At 36.6% G+C, this 23,018-nt stretch overlaps 1 protein-coding gene and 1 long non-coding RNA gene across 2 annotated transcripts in view; both read right to left on the reverse strand.

The window, feature by feature from the left end:
• The window catches only part of LOC134365741 (testis-expressed protein 10-like), a 37,433-nt gene extending 19,506 nt beyond the window's left edge, over positions 1 to 17,927 (reverse strand). The window contains exons 1-3 of the mRNA XM_063081999.1: positions 17,845 to 17,927; positions 17,088 to 17,328; positions 9,658 to 9,770 (exon numbers count right to left, since the gene is read on the reverse strand). Coding sequence (XP_062938069.1) covers positions 9,658 to 9,770; positions 17,088 to 17,328; positions 17,845 to 17,927 — 437 coding nt within the window. The remainder of the gene's footprint in view (positions 1 to 9,657; positions 9,771 to 17,087; positions 17,329 to 17,844) is intronic.
• Positions 17,928 to 18,461: 534 nt separating this feature from the next.
• LOC134365742 (uncharacterized) overlaps positions 18,462 to 23,018 on the reverse strand; it is a 43,814-nt gene continuing 39,257 nt past the window's right edge. The window contains exons 6-8 of the long non-coding RNA XR_010022163.1: positions 22,225 to 22,284; positions 20,060 to 20,245; positions 18,462 to 18,548 (exon numbers count right to left, since the gene is read on the reverse strand). This is a non-coding gene — a long non-coding RNA (uncharacterized LOC134365742). The remainder of the gene's footprint in view (positions 18,549 to 20,059; positions 20,246 to 22,224; positions 22,285 to 23,018) is intronic.

Genomic DNA, 23,018 nt, shown 5'->3' on the forward strand with positions numbered 1-23,018 from the left:
ATGGATAAAACACGTTTCCTTCTAGAACTGATAAATTGCCACAAAGACAGGTGCACAGGCCAGGTTTAGGCCACAGTTCTAGAAATAAACCATCCATTAGGGAATGAAGGTTGTTAAGACATGAATTACAGTGTATACTGCTCAGTTCACTACTAAGTGCTATTCACACAAAAGGTAAATGCCTGAGAATCTCAGAAGATTTGAAAGATAAAAAGACTTGAAACCCCTAACACACTTAAAGACTTTTTTAATAGAAGATACTTGTATTTGGATGAACACCACAGTAGATCTTGGCTCTGCTTTTAAGTAATCATTTGACTTAAAAGAATCACTAATTTCTCCTGGCCACAATTTCCTCACGTGTGAAGGAGACTTATCTAGGTAAGCACTGGTCTGAAATAACTTAATTTTTTAATTCCCATACTGAAATCAGTTTTTTAAATTCTAGTCAAATAAAAAACATGCCTTTCAAAGCTTGAAAGAAATTTCAAAACACCTCAAATAGAATATTCTTCTAAAGACACAATTTGCAACTCAGAACACATTCATTGCAGACTATGATATGTTCAACAACAGAGCCTATTTCCGTCATGTTTTGAAAAACGTAAAGTTATCTAAAATCATACCTATCTCAAGCTAACCATTTAAAGGAAAAGATGAATCCTAGGTTAGGTTTAAGCCAGGACACAGTAGAGAGAAACCACAAATACATGAGAAGGAAAATAAAAGATAAGTAAAGTTGGCGCTATCAATTGCATTTCGTCAAATGCAAGACCAGAAATGACAAATGGGCCTGGAAAGGTAAAATGGGACCAAATGACAAAGAGTCAAAGGCTAAAGACACTAAAATGAATTCTGTAGGAAAGGGAGTAACAGGGTTGTGACCTTCTTTCGGATGAATGATTCTGTGGATGCAAAAGGAAAAATGCAAGTTAGAGACCATAAACAAAGAAGCAGTTTGTGCAGCTATTTTAGCAATCCAGGCAAGAGATGGCAGGTGCAAGAACCAGGGTCTTTGTTGGTATGAACTGGGAGAAGTGGGGGCATTTAGGGAGAATAAAAATTACCTGGACCTGAAATGTGCTTAAATGTACACATATATGAGTGAGTTTGGGGACGATGGAAATGGAAGCAGTCAAGGGATCTAGCACTGGTGACTAAGTTGATAACGGTGATGATGAAAAAGGAACAGAGATCTAGAAATAAATTCTACCTTGGATATGTGAGCTAAAGTGTCAGAAATCCAGCCAGAGATGACCCACAGACAACTCAATGTGCAAGTCTGATAATGGGAGAAGTCTGAACTATCTAAAAGAAACTACCCACATAACTGCTCCTAACTACAAAGGAAGCTGGGAAATATAGATTTTGCTTTGTGTAGCCATATATGCAGCTAAAAATTGGGAATTCTTTCATTAAGAAAAGAGAGAATAAAAACTGGGACAGACTTGCAACATTTCTTCCCCACAGGAAGAGTGCTACATGATCTAGCGTAACTTTATCTTGAACAGCATAATCTGTTACTATCCGAAAGGTCTCAATGGACATCTTCAAACGTGCGAGAGTTCATTCTGATCCTCCACGAATTTATACAAAAATTTTAAAGAATAAATATACCAACCATCAATTCCATAAGGGAGGCAGGTCTCTGGTGAAACTTCAATTTCCAGTATTGGTAGTGTAGGTAGTTAGAACCAATCCTCTTTTTGAAAATAACTTTAAAAGCTGGATGAAATCGTTTTTTTTTTTTTTTTTTTTTTTTTTAAATCTCAAAAGCACTCTCAAAAGAGCTAACAAGAAAATGAACATTCACTTACTGGGCCCCAAAACCTGGGAAAAAGCAAGTTCCAGGCACTCAAGATTTAGTCTTGTGGGCAACTGCCAATTCCACAGAAAAAGCTGCAAAACTAAGGTAACCTTTCAGTGGCTCCACAGAGAAAGGAAGGCAAAAGTCTAAGCCCCGAGGCCAGCCAAAGATATATGATCGCTACTTTAAGCTGGATCCTTAAAGGTTTCTCTCCCAGGATAAAATAAACAGCTCAGATAAAACCGAATTCCAGTTCTACAACATCCTAGTCGCTTGAGGAATAGTTCTTTCCAACTGGATCCATAGATTCAACATGATACTAATCAAAATTCCATCAAGCTGTTTCGTAGTTACTGACAAATTGCCTGTAAAGTCTATATGATACAGTCAAAGATCCAGAATACCCAACACAAGACTGAAGCAGAACAAAGCAGGAGGACTCTCATTATTCCATTTCAAGGCTTACTGTAAAGCTACAGTAATCAAGACAGCATGGTATTGGTGAAAGAAGAGACACACTCATAAGTTAACGGAACAGAGAGTCCCAAAATAAACCCACAAAAATATAGTCAACTGAACTTTGACAAAGAAGCACAGGCAATTCAATGGATAAAGGATCATCTTTTCAATAAATGATGACGGAACAAGTGGACAGAAATTCTAGAACTAAAATAAAAATTAGGAAAAAAATTCAATGGATTTATGTTTGGCTACCATTGGACACAACTAAAGAATTAAAAACTGGAACATAAGAGATAAAGAAAAGACAAGAAAAACAGGAGAGGATGATTCAGTAAATATCTCTAAAGTTAGAGTACACAAACTTTTTGAAGTGTTCTTCTATACTAAATTAGCGTTAAAAGTGAAAATGGTACTGCAGTAATTTTTTAAAAGATAATGAGAATTTTTCAGAACCGAGTAAAGACATGTTGTTGAAGATTCAAGATTTCAGATTCAGTAAGTCTACTGAATTGTAAGGAGAATAAATAAAAAGGAAAGAAAACCACACCAGGATACATCATTATGAAACTGCAGGAAACAAAGGACAAGGAGAAAAATTTTAGGAGGAAAAAACTAACATGTCACTTTTAAAAGCATCAACAGTTAGGCTCGTCACTGACTTCTTAAACAGCAGTGAAAACCAGGAGACAGTAAAATGTTATTTTAAGTGTGCTCAAAGAAAATAACCAAGAATATTATACTCTACTAAAACTTTCTTTAGAAATACAAAAGAAAAAAATATTTTTATGCAAAAAAAAAAAAAAAAAGCTCCAGAAGATTCTTAATGATCCCCGATGGACAGAGATACATGGGGGGGGGGGAACACGAAGAGCAGAAAGGGAGAAAAAGTAAGGGTACAATTCATAGTGGTAGAGAGAAGTTCTCCAAAATATCAATTTTTGCTTGAAAGCTCAAATTTTATCATCGGCAACAAATACCAGTTGTTTTCCTGGAATTGAGAGGTCCACTTTGTTCATTTTTGTGAAAAAAATGTCTGCCAAAACACCCAAGTCTGAGTTTGTCTCAGTCATTTTTAGGTTAAAATTGAGTCCAATCCAAAAAAAATACTTACAAGTAGAACGATCACACAAAGCTGTTTTCTTGAGATAACTGTAGTTCTTTGATATACAGCAGTAATGCTTTACGTACACTTCCATCAAACAGAATATTAAAAATGCATGTTTTCGAGGGTCATAACTTAATAAAATCAGAATTTTCACTGCTTCGTTAAAAACATTTTTAAGTGAAGCTGGCTTGTTCTTTTACACTGTGAGTATATGGCAGTGAAGAATGTGTCTACTAGTACAGTTTGGTGCTGCTGCTTAATTCATGCTATCAAACCAAGTTTTACCCGCCACTGCTTTTGCACTGTCAGTGCAAATGTCAAAACAAAACAAAACAAAAAGGCAAATAATGTCTTAGTATAATTATGAAAGTAGTTCTTACCTTGCGGTCCAGAGGCGTCAAGGACCACGCTTTGAGAACTACTGCCTTAGATAAATGTCATAAGAGTAAGCTAGCTAAATGTAATCAACTGTCTCACAATACCAACAATGCTCATAAAATACACATTAAAAAAAAAAAGTCTTCTGCTTACACAAAATCTCAGGGAGTTTTCCTCCCACCTCCAGCCTAATTTGTTCTGTTCCTTTATCATAAGGTTCTCCCTAAGTAATAACAATCCTTATGGATTTAACAATTCTAGATCTTCAAAGGAGTCCTTATTTAAACTAGTTATGAAAACTTTCTGTATACAATACATCCAACAAACCTCTTTTTACCACGTAACCTTTTAATGCTATTCTAGATGATCTTTCATTTTAGCCTTTACAGATATTTCTCTTCGATTTAATGACAGGAAGTCCTGATTTTTTTTCTGTGGATGAAACTGCAAATCCATTTCCTTTTTGATTTTTTCTTCCGGAAGTACTCAGTCTCTACTGTGCTATCTTTCTCTGCAGCTTATTCTGTTCTCTGGTCCCCCAAAAGAAATCTGTTTGTTAGTACATTTGCCAAAACGTAATCATCCGCATACTGTCTGAACTTCTTCTATTCACTCATTATTTGATACAGCTCACATTTTAAAAACAAATACTTTTAAAAGAAACTATCACTACCGTAAATGGAAATCTGGCCTTTCTAACATACTTTGCAATAAATTCACAACCCAACCACCACTCAATCAACCTCAACTTGCTAAATTAATCAAATCTCTCTGTTCCTCTGAAAAAATAAACTAAAATTTCCCCAGCATACAAAAAAATCTTTCCGATTAATGGACTTCTCCAGTCAGCAGTGAATTAACTGTTTTCACAAACTGATCTGTAGGCCAAAGGCAAGACTTAGCTGTATCTATATTCACAAACCTTTTCATGCTAGTTGTACTTACCGGCATTAACTCAGAATAATCATCTAAATCAATAAATTATGAGCCCAGAAAGGCAGTGTTCTTAAAGACCACTCAGCTACCCTGAATTTTTTAGATGTCGGTATTTTCAGGAGTGCCAAAATTACATCCTTTGATATACACAAAAAAGTTAAAAGCAAAAAACTTGAACACATATTTGGAAACCAATGTTCATAGCAGCATTACTCACAATAGTCAATAGGTGGAAACAACCCAAATGACCACTGGTAGACAAATGGATAAACAAAATGTGGTATACATACAATGGAATACTATTCAGCGCTAAAAAGAAATAACCAAGCCATCAAGTGACATGCAAGAACCTTGAATGAATATTACTAAGTGAAAGAAACCAATCTGAAAAGGATACATACTGTATGATTCCAACTATATGACATTCTGTTAAAGGCAAAACTATGCAGATAGTAAAGAGATCAGTGGTTACCAGGAGTTAGGAGATGGAAGGATGAAAAAGCTAGGCACAGCCCAGGGGATTTTTAGAACACTGAAACTATTCTGTATGATACTATCATGACGGATACACTTGTCAAAACTCACAGAATGTGTAACACCAACAGTAACTCTAGTGTGAATTATCACTTTGGTGATAATGACGTATCAGTGTAGGTTCACAGACTGGAACGAACGTACTACTCTGCTGCACAGTGTTAACAGTGAAAAAAGGCTATGCATGGATCGGGACAGAGAGTACATGGGAACTCTGTACTTTCTGCTCAGTTTTGCTGTGAACCTAGAACTGCTCTAAAGAATAAAGTCTGTTTTAAAAAAATGAAATTCCGATACATGTTACAACATTGTTGTAGAGACATTATTTCATACACAAAAGGATAAATACTATAAGATTCCACTTTACATGAGGTATGAAGAATAGGCAAATTCATGAGTGGGTAAAAGGGTCACGAAAGTCAATGTACACTGAGAAGTTAAAATTAAAAAAATAAATTCAATAAATAAATAAAAGAATGATACTTATGCATACTGAGAAAAAAAAAAGCAGTTAAAATGGTTCATGTTATGTATATTTCACCACAACAAAATAAATTATATCACTGGTAACTCTCTATTTCAACCTGAGATGAAAAAATTTAGACATGAATGTTAAAAATATACTGGGGGAACATGAAGACGAATGTGAAGGCCACTGGCCTAGACTACTGTTGGCTTCCCTAACTATGACCTGTATTGGTATGTACTAAGTATTCAATGCACTAACAAGAGCAGCCTATAGGGCCAAAAAATAACCACTGGAGGAACCCGATGAAGAATAAGTTAATTATACCAGCAATCCATCTTTGCTAAAAAGCCTACAATTCTCCATCTCAACCTCCTCAAGTTAACTCCTTTTTTTTTTTTTTTTTTTTTTACCTTTTATATCTTGAGACAAATGTCACTTCAACACAGTAGCCTCCCCTAGGACCCTCCTCCTCCTTGAAAGGTCAGGACCGCCTCCTTAGGTATAAACCGTAAACTCTTCCTTCATTATATTTATCAGTCAGTCACTGATTAAAGAATCAGAGAAATAAGTATGTCTCCCTCATTAAACTATACTCCATGAGAACTGGCACCCTGCCTATTTCCTTTACCACTAAATGCTCACCGCCTTGTATATACACCATGGAATACTACTCTGCCATAAAACAAGAATGAAATTCTCCCATTTGCAACAACATGGATGAGCTTGGAGAAACTTACGTTGAGTGAAATAAGCAAAGCACAGAGGGATAAATACTATATGTGCTCACTCATATGTGGGAGCTAAGAGAGAAAGAAGGAAGGAAAGAAAGACCACAGTGGTGTGTTGGACTTGCAGAGGGAGAGAACATTACCTAAGGATGCAAAGGGGGATGGGGAGGGAGGTTAGGGATAATTGGGGGGATAACTGGGTGGGGTCACAGGGTATAATCACAATTTGTGGTAATGGGCAAGCTGCCAGTATGGATCTGGCCATCACATCTTAGGCACGAGTGGTGACAATTTGCTTTGTACCCTATGAATATTCATAACCAATAAATAAATAAATAAAAACTAAGTCAAAAGGGAAACAAAAAGCACAGCACAAGGCAGTTACTCTCTCTGCTCCACCATTTCACAATGCGATTCCCTGAGTTGCTGTACTCACCACCAGGACAAGACCCTCACCAGATGTGTTTCCTGCACTTTGGACTTACTAGTTTCTGAAACTGTAAGCGATAAATTTTGTTTTCTTTACGAAAAAACAAAAATGAATTTGATGGACAATGGATAAGACCATTGTAGTAGATTGATACAATGGAATCCTATACAGCAATATAAAAGAACAAACTACTGTTACATGCAAGAATGTGAATGAATCTCAAAAAGACTACTGAAAGAAGCCAGAGACAAAATATTACATACAGTATGCTTTTAAAAAAAAAAAAATTATATGAAGTTCTAAAACTAAATACTAACCTATAGTGTTAGAAATCAGACTGCGGATGCCTGGGGTAGCAAGAGATGTGGAAGATTGACTAAAAATAAGCATGTGGTAATTTAGGATAAGGAAAAGTTCTATTATCTTGGCATAGTAATTGGAGTACGTATGCTTGCCAAACTGTTCACTTACAATGGGTGCATTTAATTGTACATAAGTTATACTTCAATAAAGTTGATTTTTAAAATGTAAAAATAAATGAATAAATGCTCACCACCTAGTACAGTAAGTGCCTTGTACATATTAAATGTCCAATACATGTGTTAAATAATGGCACACCAATATACTCTTGGATAATTTAATGGTCTACTAAGTTCCAAACATTCTACCCATTATTTAATCTCATTTTGATAAAAATTATATATAGAACCCCTTACCAGAAAAAAATACACAAATATACAATGCTATATCATTATTTCAAGAGTTCAAGGACTTTCTGAAGCTTACCCATGGATAAAAACTTTTGCTCCAAGAAGAAAATTGTACGTGGGGGAAAATTTTCTTGAGCAAGATGTCAGGATTTTATCTCTCTGTTTGACTCTGTCACCTCAACTCCAGAAATTCCCTAAATTACTCTTCCTAAAACAACAGTCCTAACCCAACCACAATTCTTCAATGCCAAAAGGATCAAGGCTAAAAGATAAATAAACTCCAGAAATAAGAAATTACTTTGAGCATTAAGGTCAGTGACAAGAAGAAACCAGCTTTGACCCAGGTCCATGCCCTCCATTCCTTACCTTATCCTACAGCTCTCCTGTATGCTGTCTTCTCCAGTTAGTATAGTCTCTCATCCCTTGCATTCCTGCCTGCTGAAATCATATCCACTACATCCAGTCAAATACTACTCTTCAATATAGCTTTGTCTGTCTATCCTAACAAGGGATCTGTCTCTTCCTATGAATTCCTATAGCACTTAATTATACAGTTCTAATGATACTTATATGCTGCCTTGTTTCAAATATGTAAATTCACTCCTCCTGTCAGTTACTGAGCTATTGTTTCTCAGCTTCAAACCCACACTTTACGCTTTGCTTTGTAATCCTGGTGCTCCGACTCTGTGAGCCACATTTTTTTCCTCTGCAGCTGCTTCTCATTGGGATCTGCCAAGAATGGTAAAAAGAGACTACAAAGCTGTAGGAAGATGAGACACTCTCCCATCCTATTTTTTTGCTTCCCATTGCTGCCAGTATCGACCGGCAGATCTTCCTTAGGCCATTAGCAGCACATTCTAGTAGCCACAGTTTACTCCAATTTGCAGTTTTTCTGACACAGAAACAGAACCACCCCCTAAGAAACACCAGCACCTGCTAGCCAGAGCCCCCTCTGCAGCATTCTGGGCCTCAGTCCCATTGGGCCCCACTTCTGAGCTCAAGACACTAGCACCAACCGAGCAGCACCCACTTCTCAGAGGTCAGAGTTTTGGCTCCCTTCTCCAAGCTTCTGCCATTCCTCTCTTTGTTCCCCCAGTTCTAGAGATAGTAGCTGCCTCCTCAGTTGCTACCTCCAAAATATCTTACTGTTCCCTTCTGTCATTTTGGTGTTTCAGTTAACAAATCCTTTCTCTGTTAAAAAAAATCACTGGTGTGTTTTCTGCCTCCTGACACTCTTTCTTACAATTCAGAACGAAACTGCTTAGGAGAGCGAGTATACCTTGAGACATCTGATTACCTCTACCACGATACTTTGTTCATAGAAAGCAACCAAAATAAATATTTAGTGAATGAATGAAAAAACCATATGCCTATAACAGCCTTATCACTTCTAAGCATATCCTTGGAAACCTGCTCAAAGAACTTAATGATTCTTTGGTATATCTAAGAACCTTTTGACAGACTGTAAGATCCTTCGCAAGTGTTTGTTCACTTGGGCGAACTACGGTTTTAAGTGTTCTAGCTTGTACCTGTTTGTCATATTTTATCGCATCATGTGTTCTCACATTTATCTGCTCTCACTTGAGGTGGACATTTAAAATAATTTTCAGGCTTACTTTTCCTTTTAACTCCATCTTTTAATCTATCACCCATCCCTTTCTGATTATTCTCCAATTATCCCTCTTCTTTCAGGATACTGATATTAGTGTCATACCAATTTCCTCATGTATAAATGAGAGCAGAATTAGATGACCTTCAAAATACTATCTCACTTAGAGATTCAATAATTACATAGTGTCTCACCCAAATAAATCCCCCACGTCGGCAACGTTTACTAAATTAGTATTTATGTACTTTGATACATTCTTGTAGCACAAAACACTCAGTTTAATTTTTTTTTTTTTAAATCAAAAGCCTGTTAGTCCCAAGGCTTAAAGTGACTTGTTCAAGATTAGCCATACTACTGCTACTTGTATTTTCACAAAATCTAAATATACATGCCTCACAGTTTAGAAAGTTCCATATTAAGACTAATTATTTACTGATAATTTGTTTAAAAAGCTTTTCAAACCTATACAGTGGAAAAGAATCACAATACCTTTTATTTGTCTCTTTCCTTCTGTGCTCGGTTATTTCTTTTAAGGCATATGGAAAATGGCTCATAAAATGGTGTTCGAAATCACTGAGGTAATTCTTTCGAAGCCATGATTCCTATTAAAACAAGCAAAGATTATAAAATCTACAAGAAAAAATAATGTGAAATAACCAACAAAAGTTTAAGCAGAAATTTGAAAACTTATTGCTATTCAACTATACAGGTTTCATTACAATACATCTTTTGCCAGTGATATGTAAATACATGTTAAAACTAAAATGAACTGTTACGGCACATAAGTTTCGTCCGCAGATCCTTTTGGTGCTTAATAATTACTTTTACTTGAATTTTATCTGCTGTTTAAGAGGAAAAAAAGGGAGAGTAAATGAGATTTAAGAAAATTCTGAATTTGGACCATTGATGCAATGTTTATAAAATACTTAAGAAAGTCTTATACCTGGTGGTCTATTTATACCCTAACTCTATTCCTCAGCAAATCCATTATTTCCCATTAACGATATTTAACACTTTCACAAAGCAATACACTTCCCAAAATGCTTCAGTAATATTAGTAATTTTATCATTCCCTCCTACTTGAACACTGTCTCTCTAATTCCAGATCATAACACTCTTATTTCCTTCTCTCCGGGATAATCAACTATCCCATTTTGCCAGAGACTGAGTGGTTTCTTAGGATGTGGAACTTGAGATGCTAAAACAGCTGGTCACCCGAAAGTTCAATTGTTTTTCCTTCTTAGTAACCTTTACAAGATTCTTCTATTCTTCCTGACTTCTAAATGTCTGGATTTACCCAGATATCAATCCTTGTACCATTTCTGCCTGAGCTCCAGATTCTATGTACATTTGTATCTTGTACCCTGATATCTCTTCTTCAACTTCTAACAGGCATTTTAAAACTCAACATGAATAAAACCAAACTCTCCCTATCAACAGTCACCTTGCCATCTGGACCTTAACACAGGCATTGTCCTTAACTCCTTTTTCCTTCACTATGCGCACCAGCAGTGCTGTTGGCTTCACCTGGATCCAGTTACTTCCCATCACTTCAACCACTAGCTACCATTCTACTCCAAGCTACCATCTCTTACCAGGATTACTGCAATAGCCTCCTAACTTATCTCCCTGCTTCTCTTCTTATCCCCCAAAAGTCAGTTCTCCACACAGCAGCCACAGCGATATTTTAAAACATAAATCATGCTTCAAAATGATACAGAAAGGGGAAAAGAGAATGGCTGTACATATATGTACGGCAAACTGGTCATCCATGAAATGATGGTTACTCGAGCTGGACAGTAAGCACAAGGGAATCAATGAGTGTTCTACTTTTGTAAATTCAACATATTAAACAGTTCAATAAACACAGTGCAGATCATGCCACTCTTCTGCTCAAAACCCTCCAATGTCCACCACACTCAAGTTAAAATCCAACCTCCTTACCAGAGACCACAGAGAACCACATGATCTGGCCACACTGTCACTACTCTTTTTCTCCTTCACTTTCTACCATTCTCCTAGCACCTCATTTGCACAGGCTTTCCTGCCTTTCCTCAAATATGCCAAACTTGTTTTGTTCCCACCTCAGGGCCTTTATACTTGCTGTTCCCTATGCCTAGGATGTTCTTCCCACAAACCTTCGCAAGACTCGCTCTTTCACTTCATTCGGTGACATTCAAATGTCTTACCCTCAGAGTGCGTTTCATAACAAACTATCTAAACTCCCCCTCACTCTGTTCCGACACACGCTGTCTTTACACCCTGCTTTACTTTCATCTTTCTTCCTAGTACCAACATTATACATTTGCTTACTGTCTATCAGTCCCACTAGAAGGTAAACATGAGAGCAAGCATCTATCGATCTGTTTATCTCTACGTCCAGAGCCTAGAACAACACTATTCAAAAGGCCTTTTTGAAATGATGAAACTGTTTTCTATCTCTGCTGTCCAATACGGTAACCTCTGCCCACATGTAGCTATCGAGCACTTGTGACCGAGGAATTGGATTTTAAATTGTACTTAAGTAGCCACATTTATAGATGCCCAACAAATCTTAGAATAAATCCCTCAAGAAGCATGACTGCATCTGTCTGTGTTTAGCTGCAAATTCTAATCCTCATGGGAAAAGGATAACAGCAATGAGACACACAGCAAAAAAGTAGCAAGTAAGCCCAGCATTAAAATACAAAGTTATGGCAAAACAAAATTTTCAGAGTGCATAATTACAATTGTGACCCTGACACCCAGGACCCTGAAAGCCAAAGCGAATTAAAAAGTTAATGTTAAATTGTATTTTCATTTTAGAAACTAGCTACATATTACGTATACACACAGTATATCAGAAATAAGCAATCTCAGTAAAGATCTGGGTATTCAACCACTGCAAATAAGATTCAATGTACCTTGAGATTTTTTTTTCAAACCAAGGATCAAAGTTTGAAATTACTACAAAGGTTTTTTTTTTTTATTTTTAAACTAGTTGAATACAAATGAAATTTCTCAAATATGCTGCAAATACTAGTAAACTAAATGCATTAAACAGCACCAACACTTAAAAGTAAGTAATCAGTGGTCTTAGAACTGTGTACCTAACCCGGATGTCAACCTATCAACAGAAAAACCTATAGATTTTCTGAGGAAAAAGTTACAATTCAGCCTGTGGTGTGTGATTCACTTTTAAGGCCAAGAAATGCCATTCTGTCCCTCCTAAAGATTAAACCGTTGCAACACAGATGAGCTTGGAGAACATTATTTTAAGTGAAATAAGCCAGGAACAGAAAGAGAAATACAGCATGTTCTTGTTCTATGCGGAAGATAAGAAAGTTGATTGCTTATACACAGAAAGTAGAATAGTGATTACCAGACACAGGAAAGGGGAGTAGGAAGAGGGTGACTAACAGATGCAAAATGATAGCTAGAAAGGATGGATAAGATCTAGTGCTCTATCTAGCACTGTAGGGTGACTGTAAGTAACAATTTATTGTATATACTTTCAATGAGCTACAAAAGAAGATTTTGAATGTTCCCAATACAAAGAAATGATAAATGTTTGAGGTAATGGATATGCTGACTGACTGAATTAAGATCATTACATATTGTACACATGTATTGAAATATCACACAGTACCCCATACACATGTTCAATTATCATGTCAATTAAAAAAATGCTTTCTAATAAATATCGAAAACTTAGGAAGGAAGGAAGGAAGGGAGGGAAGGAGGGAGGGAGGGAGGGAGGGAGGGAGGGAGGGAGGGAGGAAGGAAGGAGGGAAGGAAGGAAACAATACTGGAAATTAAAAAATGATTAAGCTCTTATGGGTCACCCAATATCTTAACTAACAATCTACAAATAAAGGTGAATGAGAGAGAAACTAACAGTGCAAGTGGTAAAAAAAAATAAATTACCATGCACTTTCACGGCATTATGTATGGCTAACATACATTTTTATACTTTGTCTCTAAGATAATGGTTCTTATTTTATCAAGTTATTACAGTTCAGTATAACAAATCTGCTAAGGTAAACTAGAGAATTCGACCAGCAGATGCTTTCAAATATTATTCCTATCTGAATTAACCACCCTCCCACTCCAGTCATTTCAGTTTGAAACCGTATCTCAACGCAGTATTCTGGTCTTCAACAGTCTATACAGTCTTTACGCTTAGTAGCCTATGTTAAGGAACTGCTAAAAAAAAAATGTAGCCATGTTATAAGAACACAAAATAGATCTAAAGCATACTATTTTAAATATCCATAAAATTAAAGCAGATCCTTTGTCAGTGTTATCAAAATAGTAATAGATAATCCAAAACTAGCACAATTAATAAATTTGCAGATTTGTTATTTTGGCCCTACTATCCCATCTACATACAAATACAACTACCAAAGCAGTACCAAAAGTTTACTGGTGCTCATATGTCACCAAACACCAAAGAGGCTTGGAATTTTTATTTCTCGGCTCTCTAAAAACAAAGAAAAGGCTGGTACTCAAAGTCCATGTTGAATATCATTACTTTTCTTTTCTATCTTAGCCTTTCAGATGAAAATAGACCAATTCAAGATTGCAGATTAACATATACTTTTCTAAGAAGCTGTACAGATTATTACAAGCCTAATCACAAACCAACTGCCATATGAAAATCAAGCTTTACTTTCTCCAAATCACACACTATACCCCTAATCATGACTAATTTTTTTTTTGCCAGTTTGTGCAATGAATCAAAGACAGAAAGGCTCAAAACTATTTTTTTTTAACTTGTTAAATATTTATTTTTTTTTATTTTTTTTTTAAATTTTATTTTGTCGATATACATTGTAGCTGATTAATGCTCCCCATCACCAAAACCTCCCTCCCTTCTCCCTCCCCCCCTCCCCCCCAACAATGTCCTTTCTGTTTGTTTGTTGTATCAACTTCAAATAATTGTGGTTGTTATATCTTCTTCCTCCCCCCCCCCCGGTTTGTGTGTGTGTGTGTGTGTATGTGTGTATGTGTGTATGTGTGTGTGTGAATTTATATATTAATTTTTAGCTCCCTCCAATAAGTGAGAACGTGGTATTTCTCTTTCTGTGCCTGACTTGTTTCACTTAATATAATTCTCTCAAGGTCCATCCATGTTGTTGCAAATGGCAGTATTTCATTCGTTTTTATAGCTGAGTAGTATTCCATTGTGTAGATGTACCACATTTTCCGTATCCACTCATCTGATGATGGGCATTTGGGCTGGTTCCAACTCTTGGCTATTGTAAAGAGTGCTGCGATGAACATTGGGGAACAGGTATACCTTCGACTTGATGATTTCCATTCCTCTGGGTATATTCCCAACAGTGGGATGGCTGGGTCGTATGGTAGATCTATTTGCAATTGTTTAAGGAACCTCCATACCATTTTCCATAGAGGCTGCACCATTTTGCAGTCCCACCAACAATGTATGAGAGTTCCTTTTTCTCCGCAGCCTCGCCAGCATTTATCGTTCATAGTCTTTTGGATTTTAGCCATCCTAACTGGGGTTAGATGGTATCTCAATGTGGTTTTGATTTGCATTTCCCGGATGCTGAGTGATGTTGAGCATTTTTTCATATGTCTGTTGGCCATTTGTATATCTTCCTTAGAGAAATGCCTACTTAGCTCTTTTGCCCATTTTTTAATTGGGTTGCTTGTTTTCTTCTTGTAAAGTTGTTTGAGTTCCTTATATATTCTGGATATTAATCCTTTGTCAGATGTATATTTTGCAAATATTTTCTCCCACTCTGTTGGTTGTCTTTTAACTCTTTTAATTGTTTCTTTGGCTGTGCAGAAGCTTTTTAGTTTGATATAATCCCATTTGTTTATTTTTCCTTTGGTTGCCCGTGCTTTTGGGGTCGTATTCATGAAGTCTGTGCCCAGTCCTATTTCCTGAAGTGTTTCCCCTATGTTTTCTTTAAGAAGTTTTATTGTCTCAGGGTGTATATTTAAATCCTTAATCCATTTTGAGTTGATTTTAGTATACGGTGAGAGGTATGGATCTAGTTTCATTCTCCTGCATATCGATATCCAGTTATCCCAGCACCACTTGCTGAAGAGGCAGTCCCTTCCCCAGTGAATAGGCTTGGTGCCTTTGTCAAAGATCAGATGGCAGTAAGTGTGTGGGTTGATTTCTGGATTCTCTATTCTATTCCATTGGTCAGTGTGTCTGTTTTTATGCCAGTACCATACTGTTTTGGTTATTATAGCTTTGTAGTATAGCTTAAAGTCAGGTAGTGTTATGCCTCCAGCTTTATTTGTTTTGCTGAGCATTGCTTTGGCTATTCGTGGTCTTTTATTGTTCCATATAAATGTCTGAATAGTTTTTTCCATTTCTGAGAAAAATGTCTTTGGAATTTTGATGGGGATTGCATTGAATTTGTATATCACTTTGGGTAGTATGGACATTTTCACTATGTTGATTCTTCCAATCCAAGAGCATGGAATATCTTTCCATCTTCTTGTGTCCTCTCTAATTTCTCTCAGCAGTGGTTTGTAGTTCTCATTATAGAGATTTTTCACCTCCTTGGTTAACTCAATTCCTAAGTATTTTATTTTTTTGGTGGCTATTGTAAATGGGCAGGCTTTCTTGATTTCTCCTTCTGCATGTTCACTATTGGAGAAAAGAAATGCTACTGATTTTTGTGTGTTGATTTTGTATCCTGCTACTGTGCTGAAATCATTTACCAATTCCAACAGTTTTTTTGTAGAGGTTTTAGGCTGTTCGATATATAGGATCATGTCATCTGCAAACAGGGACAGTTTGACTTCATCTTTTCCAATCTGGATGCCCTTTATTTCCTTCTCTTCTCTGATTGCTCTGGCTAGTACTTCCAACACTATGTTGAATAGGAGTGGTGAGAGTGGGCATCCTTGTCTAGTGCCTGTTCTTAAAGGAAAAGCTTTCAGCTTTTCCCCATTCAGGATGATATTGGCAGTGGGTTTGTCATATATGGCTTCAATTATCAAAACTATTAAACAAAATGCTACCCTGTTTGGAAAAACAACTCAAAAAACGTCCTTACAGATGACGGGTCATGGATTATTAGCAACAGAGCAAGCTCTTAAAAGAAACACACACCTTAATACAATTCCATAAAGCTATTCGAGATTATCAAATACTATTTAATTTATCCCTAGTCATTTTATGCAGCCTTCTGACTCATTCTGAACTTCAGCATGAAATAAAAAGAATTAAAAAAAAAAAAAAAAAGAAAATACTGCATTCTCAGTTTTATCTGTACAAAGGCCACCTCAAGAATTCACACTTGCCTTGTCAAAAGTCCTTGCAGAATTCTGCTATAAACCAGATGCTTCAATCTTTGAAGTCTTGCTCCGGCAGCTGATCTTCTAAAATGTGCTACCATATTAATTTAGCAACACTTCAATCTTACAGTTTGTTCTTCCTTAGTTGCACAGCAAAAGCATGGCAAGTACTACATTCACTACAGCACACTTAAAACAATTCAGGGCTAACCACCCATTCAGTCTGCTCCATTTCTGCTAAATATGGCAATGGGGTACAAAGTGGAAGAGACTACTTAATAAACAACTGTTTTAATAATACAACAGACTTTCAGAAACTACAATACCCTGACATAATCAACCTGCCATAAGCAATACACTGCAACTCGACTGTGAATTACACCTAATAAAAACAAATGAAATCAGGTATATTGTTATCCATTTCACTTTTAAAAAAGGGAGGGAGGGAATTAAATATATTCAGATAATAATCTCTAACTAATTTGTCTCTAAAAACTAATTTGTAGTTTTGCGCAAAAGAAACAAGTTTATAGTTCAACTCTGGGTATTTTTTGGAAAATGCATAACCAATTAGTAGTAATAAGCTGATTTCTAATCTTCCCATTTATGATAAAAGGCATTACTAAGAAAATAAAGAACCCATTAGTTCTCACCAATTTATGGGTTTCACCATGTTGTTTAGAGAGTTTCCACAGAACGGAAATAACGTTAAGAACTTGCTGCATAACCTGTAGAGGTTCTCGTTCTACACCATTTCCAACAGAAGCAGATAGCTGTGGAGGCACAGCTTCAATCCAGCACTCAATTAACAATGGAATTATTATCTCAATAAATCCTTTCAGGTTTTCTGTAGATGACAGGCCTTCATCCACACTGCCTCCCCCAACCAGGTACCTAATAAGGAAGGGAAAGAATGAAGAAAAAGATTAATGATTAAAAAATACTTATGGGCCGAGCCCGCGGCGCCCTCGGGAGAGGGCGGCGCTGGGAGCGCGGGGACGCTCCCGCCGCGGGTTCGGATCCTATGTAGGAATGGCCGGTGCACTCACCAAAAAAATATATATATATTTATTATCCCTTGCTTAATTTAAATCTTAAATACAAAATACCACTAAAATGAAGCTCCATAAATAATTACATTAATCAAGACTAGAAAGAAAAATGAAATTCTAAGATGACAGAGCCAACAGAGTTCATCAAGTTTTATTTCTCATTAGGCTTTGCTAGAAATGAATAAATTAATATGCTTTCAAATGACTCCTCCCATCAGTAAACCAAATCAAATCATGAGTAACTATATGAAAACTATGAAATACAATGGCATATCTTCCCATCATAAGCCATCAATGGTCAGCAGTTATAATTCAAAATAGGAAAACTGAGTGTGGACATAACTGAAATCCTTCTTACCGTAGGCTGAACTGTGTGTGAACTGACATTTGGCTGTGAACCCCCATTTTCATAAACCTGGACGTGTTGCTGGTCGTTGGCATGTTCCTTCCAGCTGATAAAAATGGAGTTGCTAGTGGCATGGGGATTTTCTTTTTGTTCCTGAAGTCCTTCACTTTCTCTCAACCTACTGGATCCATCTGCCAAGGCCTGAAGGAATTTACTGAGTCTCACTAAGACTTTCAGCCTCCGTTGCTCTGATTAGGATTTACAGAAAGTATCCAGGACTGGAATCTGTCTCTACTTACCAGTCCTTTGGACAGCTGCTGATGAGAAATAAGTTCTACAAAATTCTTAAGCAATATACTGCTACGGCCAGTAATTAGAGCTGGGTACTGTTCCAGCAGAATGTCCAAAAGTTTTAAAGAGTCCTCCTGAATGCCTTCAGTAATGTGAGTCATGGCACTAGAGAGATGGGCACTTACCAAAGGAAAAAATGGAGAAATTTGTTCAGCTCGTATTTTGGGGGCCAGGAATTGAAGAAGCTGAACTGCTGCTAATCGTACATTAGCATCTTTATCTGTAAGCACAGCAGTCACTTCACTTAATATGTTTGAAAGGTGTGCATCAATTATAAATGGGTACTGAGACAAAAGGTCTTTAAGTCCAAGAAGAGCACTTTGTTTAACCCCAGCATTGTAGTGATGCATCTGTGACAGCAGATCCTATAAATAAAAATACACATTTTGGGTACATACACATACACATTCTACTATTTTCAAAGAAACATGCTAACTAAAATTATGATAATACACTAACACTCCTTGGAAAAACTACCTCAATAAGTATTTTAAACATTATTTAGCTTTTATTAAGATCAGATCACAGTGTTATCTTTAAGATATTTTTATCTTAATAATGTTACATAATTTTCAGTTAGAATTTTCTCATTTTTACATTAACCTGAATGCAGACTTAGGCACTCTATGATTTAAAGTGACAGCAATCAGCACCATTTACTGAAGACCAACTATAAACCAAACATTAAACTTTACATTATGTTCACTTACATACTTTTAATTTAACAGGCCCTTTCTGCATATTTTAAATTGTCTTTCGGAAGGTGTGTGTGTGTGTTTTATTCAAAGCACACTACTTAACAATTTTATTTCTGGCATAATGTACATAACCTTCAAAAAAACACATAACTTCAAATACCTTTCTGGTATTATTTAACCCTCAGAGCTTAAAAACCAAAACTAGAAAATGCATATCTTTACAAAGACTTGTACTATACACAAATGTTCATAACAGTATTATTCATAAGAGCCAAAAAGTGGAAACCATACGTCCATCAACTGATGGGTGATCAACAACATGTGACATAACCACACAATGGGATACTATATGACAATACAAAGGAATGAAATACTGTTCTGATACATGCCTCAACACGGATGAACCTCAAAAACAGTATGCTAAGTGAAAGATCACTAACAAAACACCATGTAGTATATGATTGCATTTACATGCAATGTCCAGAATAAGCAAATCTGTAGAGAAAGAAACTCGATTTGGGTCACCTAACGCTGGGAGAATGGAATGGAGTGACTTCTAATGGATACAGCGTTTCTTTCTGCAGTAATTAAAATGTTCTAAAATTAGATTATGGTGATAATAACATAACTCTGTAAATGCACTAAAAACCATTGAACTATATTCTTTAAAAAGGGTGAATTTTATTACGTGTAAACTATATCTCCATGAAGCTGTTAAAAATTTTTTAAGCAAAACTACTGGTCAAACTTCAACTGACTTCAAGCATTCCACAGGAACCTATAATAAGCTATGTGCTATGTATGGGTTCAAAAATGAGTAAAACAGGATCTTATCTTAATCAGCTATAAAAACAGCTGGTAAAATGTTTATCAAAAGCTTGACACATTAAATAGTTAAACATAAGAATTATTTCCAGATGATATATCATCACATAAGTATTCTAGGGAAAAATCATTATGGGTTTAGTTTAGCAAGCCTTTCTGGAGGAGGTGGGAAAGACGCAGGTATGAGGTCAGATATAGGAAACAGATGAACTCTAAACATTATCCATCAATAAACCCTATGACTCTAGGCAAGCCATTTGCTCTAAGAGTTAAAACAACTTTTCACAGAAACATAACATTCTACATGATTTCAAAAAAAATCTCACTTAACCAAAACACAATTTATGTCTTACCTTTATGTTAAGTTTCCTATTGTTTGTTGGAAGTGTTCCATTCTCTGAGTTGCTCAGGCAGATGTATTGTCTTTGTTTTAAAGTTTGTTGCAGTAGCATTTTCTAACTTGGGCTTCTTTTTACCAAATTTAGTATTACTTTTTGGAAATCATCTTGGCATTTTCTTTCTTTGGTCATTCTTGAATGCTATAACGAAAAAAATTAATTTAAAAACAATGGATAAAGACAAGAATAAACGATAACAAAAAAGCTATTTTCCTACACTTACATTACTCTAACACTTATTTCAAACATACTCAAGAATCAAGGCCTACAGTGATTATGTCAAAGGATCAAAATATTCAATAGAAAACACTGTTAAGAAATGCAAAAAGTAAGCTGAGTCGAGAAATACTGGCATCAAGAAATACTGAGGGGTGTCATTAACAATAGGCAACAGTCTTGCCACTGGTTTTGCAAGATTTTCTGAGCCATGGAACTCTCTGTCAAGCAACATGCTAAGTGGAGACCTTCTGAAATGATTTTTTTTTTCCTTTGTGTGGAGGAAAGCAGCACACTTGCTACAGATATACCCTGTATCTGCTGGGAACCTTGTAGTCCCTACAGTCCCCTGCAGAACCTCTAGCAAAAGAAAGCAAAGTTTGAAAATCAATGTTATGAGTAAATGTAGCCTGTAACAGGAAAAGTTTCATGAATGTAAATGCCTGAACAATGAGTAAGATTCAAATATGCAGCAAGGAGAGTACTAGGCATTTCATGAGCAAGGAAAGTCAAGAGTAGGGCATGGGCCTGGTATAGGCAAAAGTGAAGATCCAGCATTCTGAATACCAGGAATAGCTAGGCAGATATAAACAGGAAACAGTATCCAAAAGAAAAAAGAAAAAAACTAGGATAAAAAGCAGCCTGAAAGGAAATACAACGTAACAGAGGAATAAGGAACAAAGACCAGGTAGGCCACTCCCATAAGAAATAATGCAGGCATAACCATGTCACCTTGCACCCCTCCCTCTCACCACATGACTTCAACTTAAATCCAAATCTTCCTTACCCAGGGCATCTTTGATCTGCGTAAAGATGGTCCATTCCCAGACCAATACTTTAAAGAAGTCCTTTATAGCTACCCTAGACTATTCAATAGTTTCCCCACTGGTATTCTTGCCTCGTCTCTAGTGTCTACTCTCTAGACTACTGGCCACAGTCACCACAGAGCTCTTTCTAAACAAAGACCTAACCAAGGCTCGGGAGCTTTCAGTTGTTCTTACTCCTCTCACATAGTAAAAACTCCTTAGCAGAATATATTAGGTCCTTCCAAATGTGGCCCCGTTCATCCTCTCCAGCTTTACCTTCCCACAAGCTAACCTCTATCTAAAAAATAGGCTCTTCCACCTGGTACCAGTTCAACTCTTCTTGAAGCCTTTCCACATGCCACGAAAATAATGAATTCTGACTTCCACTACAGTTGAGTAAGAAACCACCTTTGGAACAAATGAAACTTCTCCTGGTCTATCATAACTATCCTGTGCCTAACTATAAAAAGTCACAATGCTATACCTGGTGGTACAAAAAAAAAATGAGTAAAATGAAAGCCTGCACTGCTGCAAGATTAATAAAATGTCTGGTGCAAGACTGCGCAGCTCAAGTTCCAGCCTCGGGTTCAAGGATATAATCTGAATTATATCCAAATTCACTTGACTGCAGGGTTTTACTACATTATAAAATCCCCATGAGCTAGGATGTGGCTACACAGATCAAGAGCCAATTCTAGAACCATACTGATTAGGTTCTGATCCAGACTTTGCCCCTTCCTTGCTGAACTTATCCACAGTGCCCTAGTTTCTACCTATAAAATAGGGACAACAACAACATCTACCTCACACAGTGGTTATGAGGTAGGTCAAATAAGGAGTAAATGAATTCATACTTGTAAAACACTCAAAACTATGCCTGACACATTGCTAATTATACATGCAATAATCACAAACATGTATGTGTTCTTGAACTCTCTGGACCAGTACATACCAAGCACAATATCAGATGCATTATGTACATTACCACTCAATCCCACAATACCATGTGAAGAAACTGGTACTAAGCCCATTTGAAAGATGTGGCTCAGAAAGGTTTTTAAGTCAATGCTTCACTTCAGGGCCGGGCCCGAGGCTCACTTGGGCGAGTGTGGTGCTGACAACACGAAGTCAAGGGTTAAGATCCCCTTACCGGTCATCCTTTAAAAAATAAAAATAAAAAAATAAAGAGTTGAAGAGGAATTCACTCACAGGACTGAGCTCTGCAAAGCCAACTTTATATTATATACACTGGAATCAAAATGGTTTGCCTTATTTCATTTATCCCAATCCCAAGTTTTCATCCCACCCACATCTCTAGTTACCTCAGTCTGAAAAAAACAATGGGTAAGGAAAGGAAGACTAAAAAGATGGCCCGGATACTCACCTGGCCTCTTTTAATACAAAAACGGTTTTCCCTTATTAAGCAAGCACAATCTGTGAGCTTTTCCTACAATTACTAGCTGGGACGGACCAGGGATGAAAATAAATGGTACAGGACATTCTGAAAAATTAACCCTCTTAACCCCACCCACCCCAATCCTCTTGGCTCTCTTTAGCCATTAACTACCTGACTGATCTCTAACACACAGATTACTGTCAAGTTTATGCCATGTTATCCATCATTTTGTATTGGTCACACTCATGTTCTGCCTTCGATAGGAAAATTAGGAGGGCTCATCGCCCTTCCTTGACTTTTAAAACTGGCAAGATTCTTTCTATGTAGATCACATTTTTACAATAGGAACTTTGAAAGTTCTACTGTAAGTTTCTGTTATTTTCACCTAAAATAAAGAATTTCATAGCACAGAAGTCAAACAGTTCTACTAAGCCGCTTTCAGAGTAGCTGGTTTTGAGTATACAGTAGGAACTCTGACCTCAAGGACTGAACTCAT

This window comes from Cynocephalus volans, chromosome 17, assembly GCF_027409185.1.
Source record: "Cynocephalus volans isolate mCynVol1 chromosome 17, mCynVol1.pri, whole genome shotgun sequence".
NCBI lineage: Eukaryota > Metazoa > Chordata > Mammalia > Dermoptera > Cynocephalidae > Cynocephalus > Cynocephalus volans.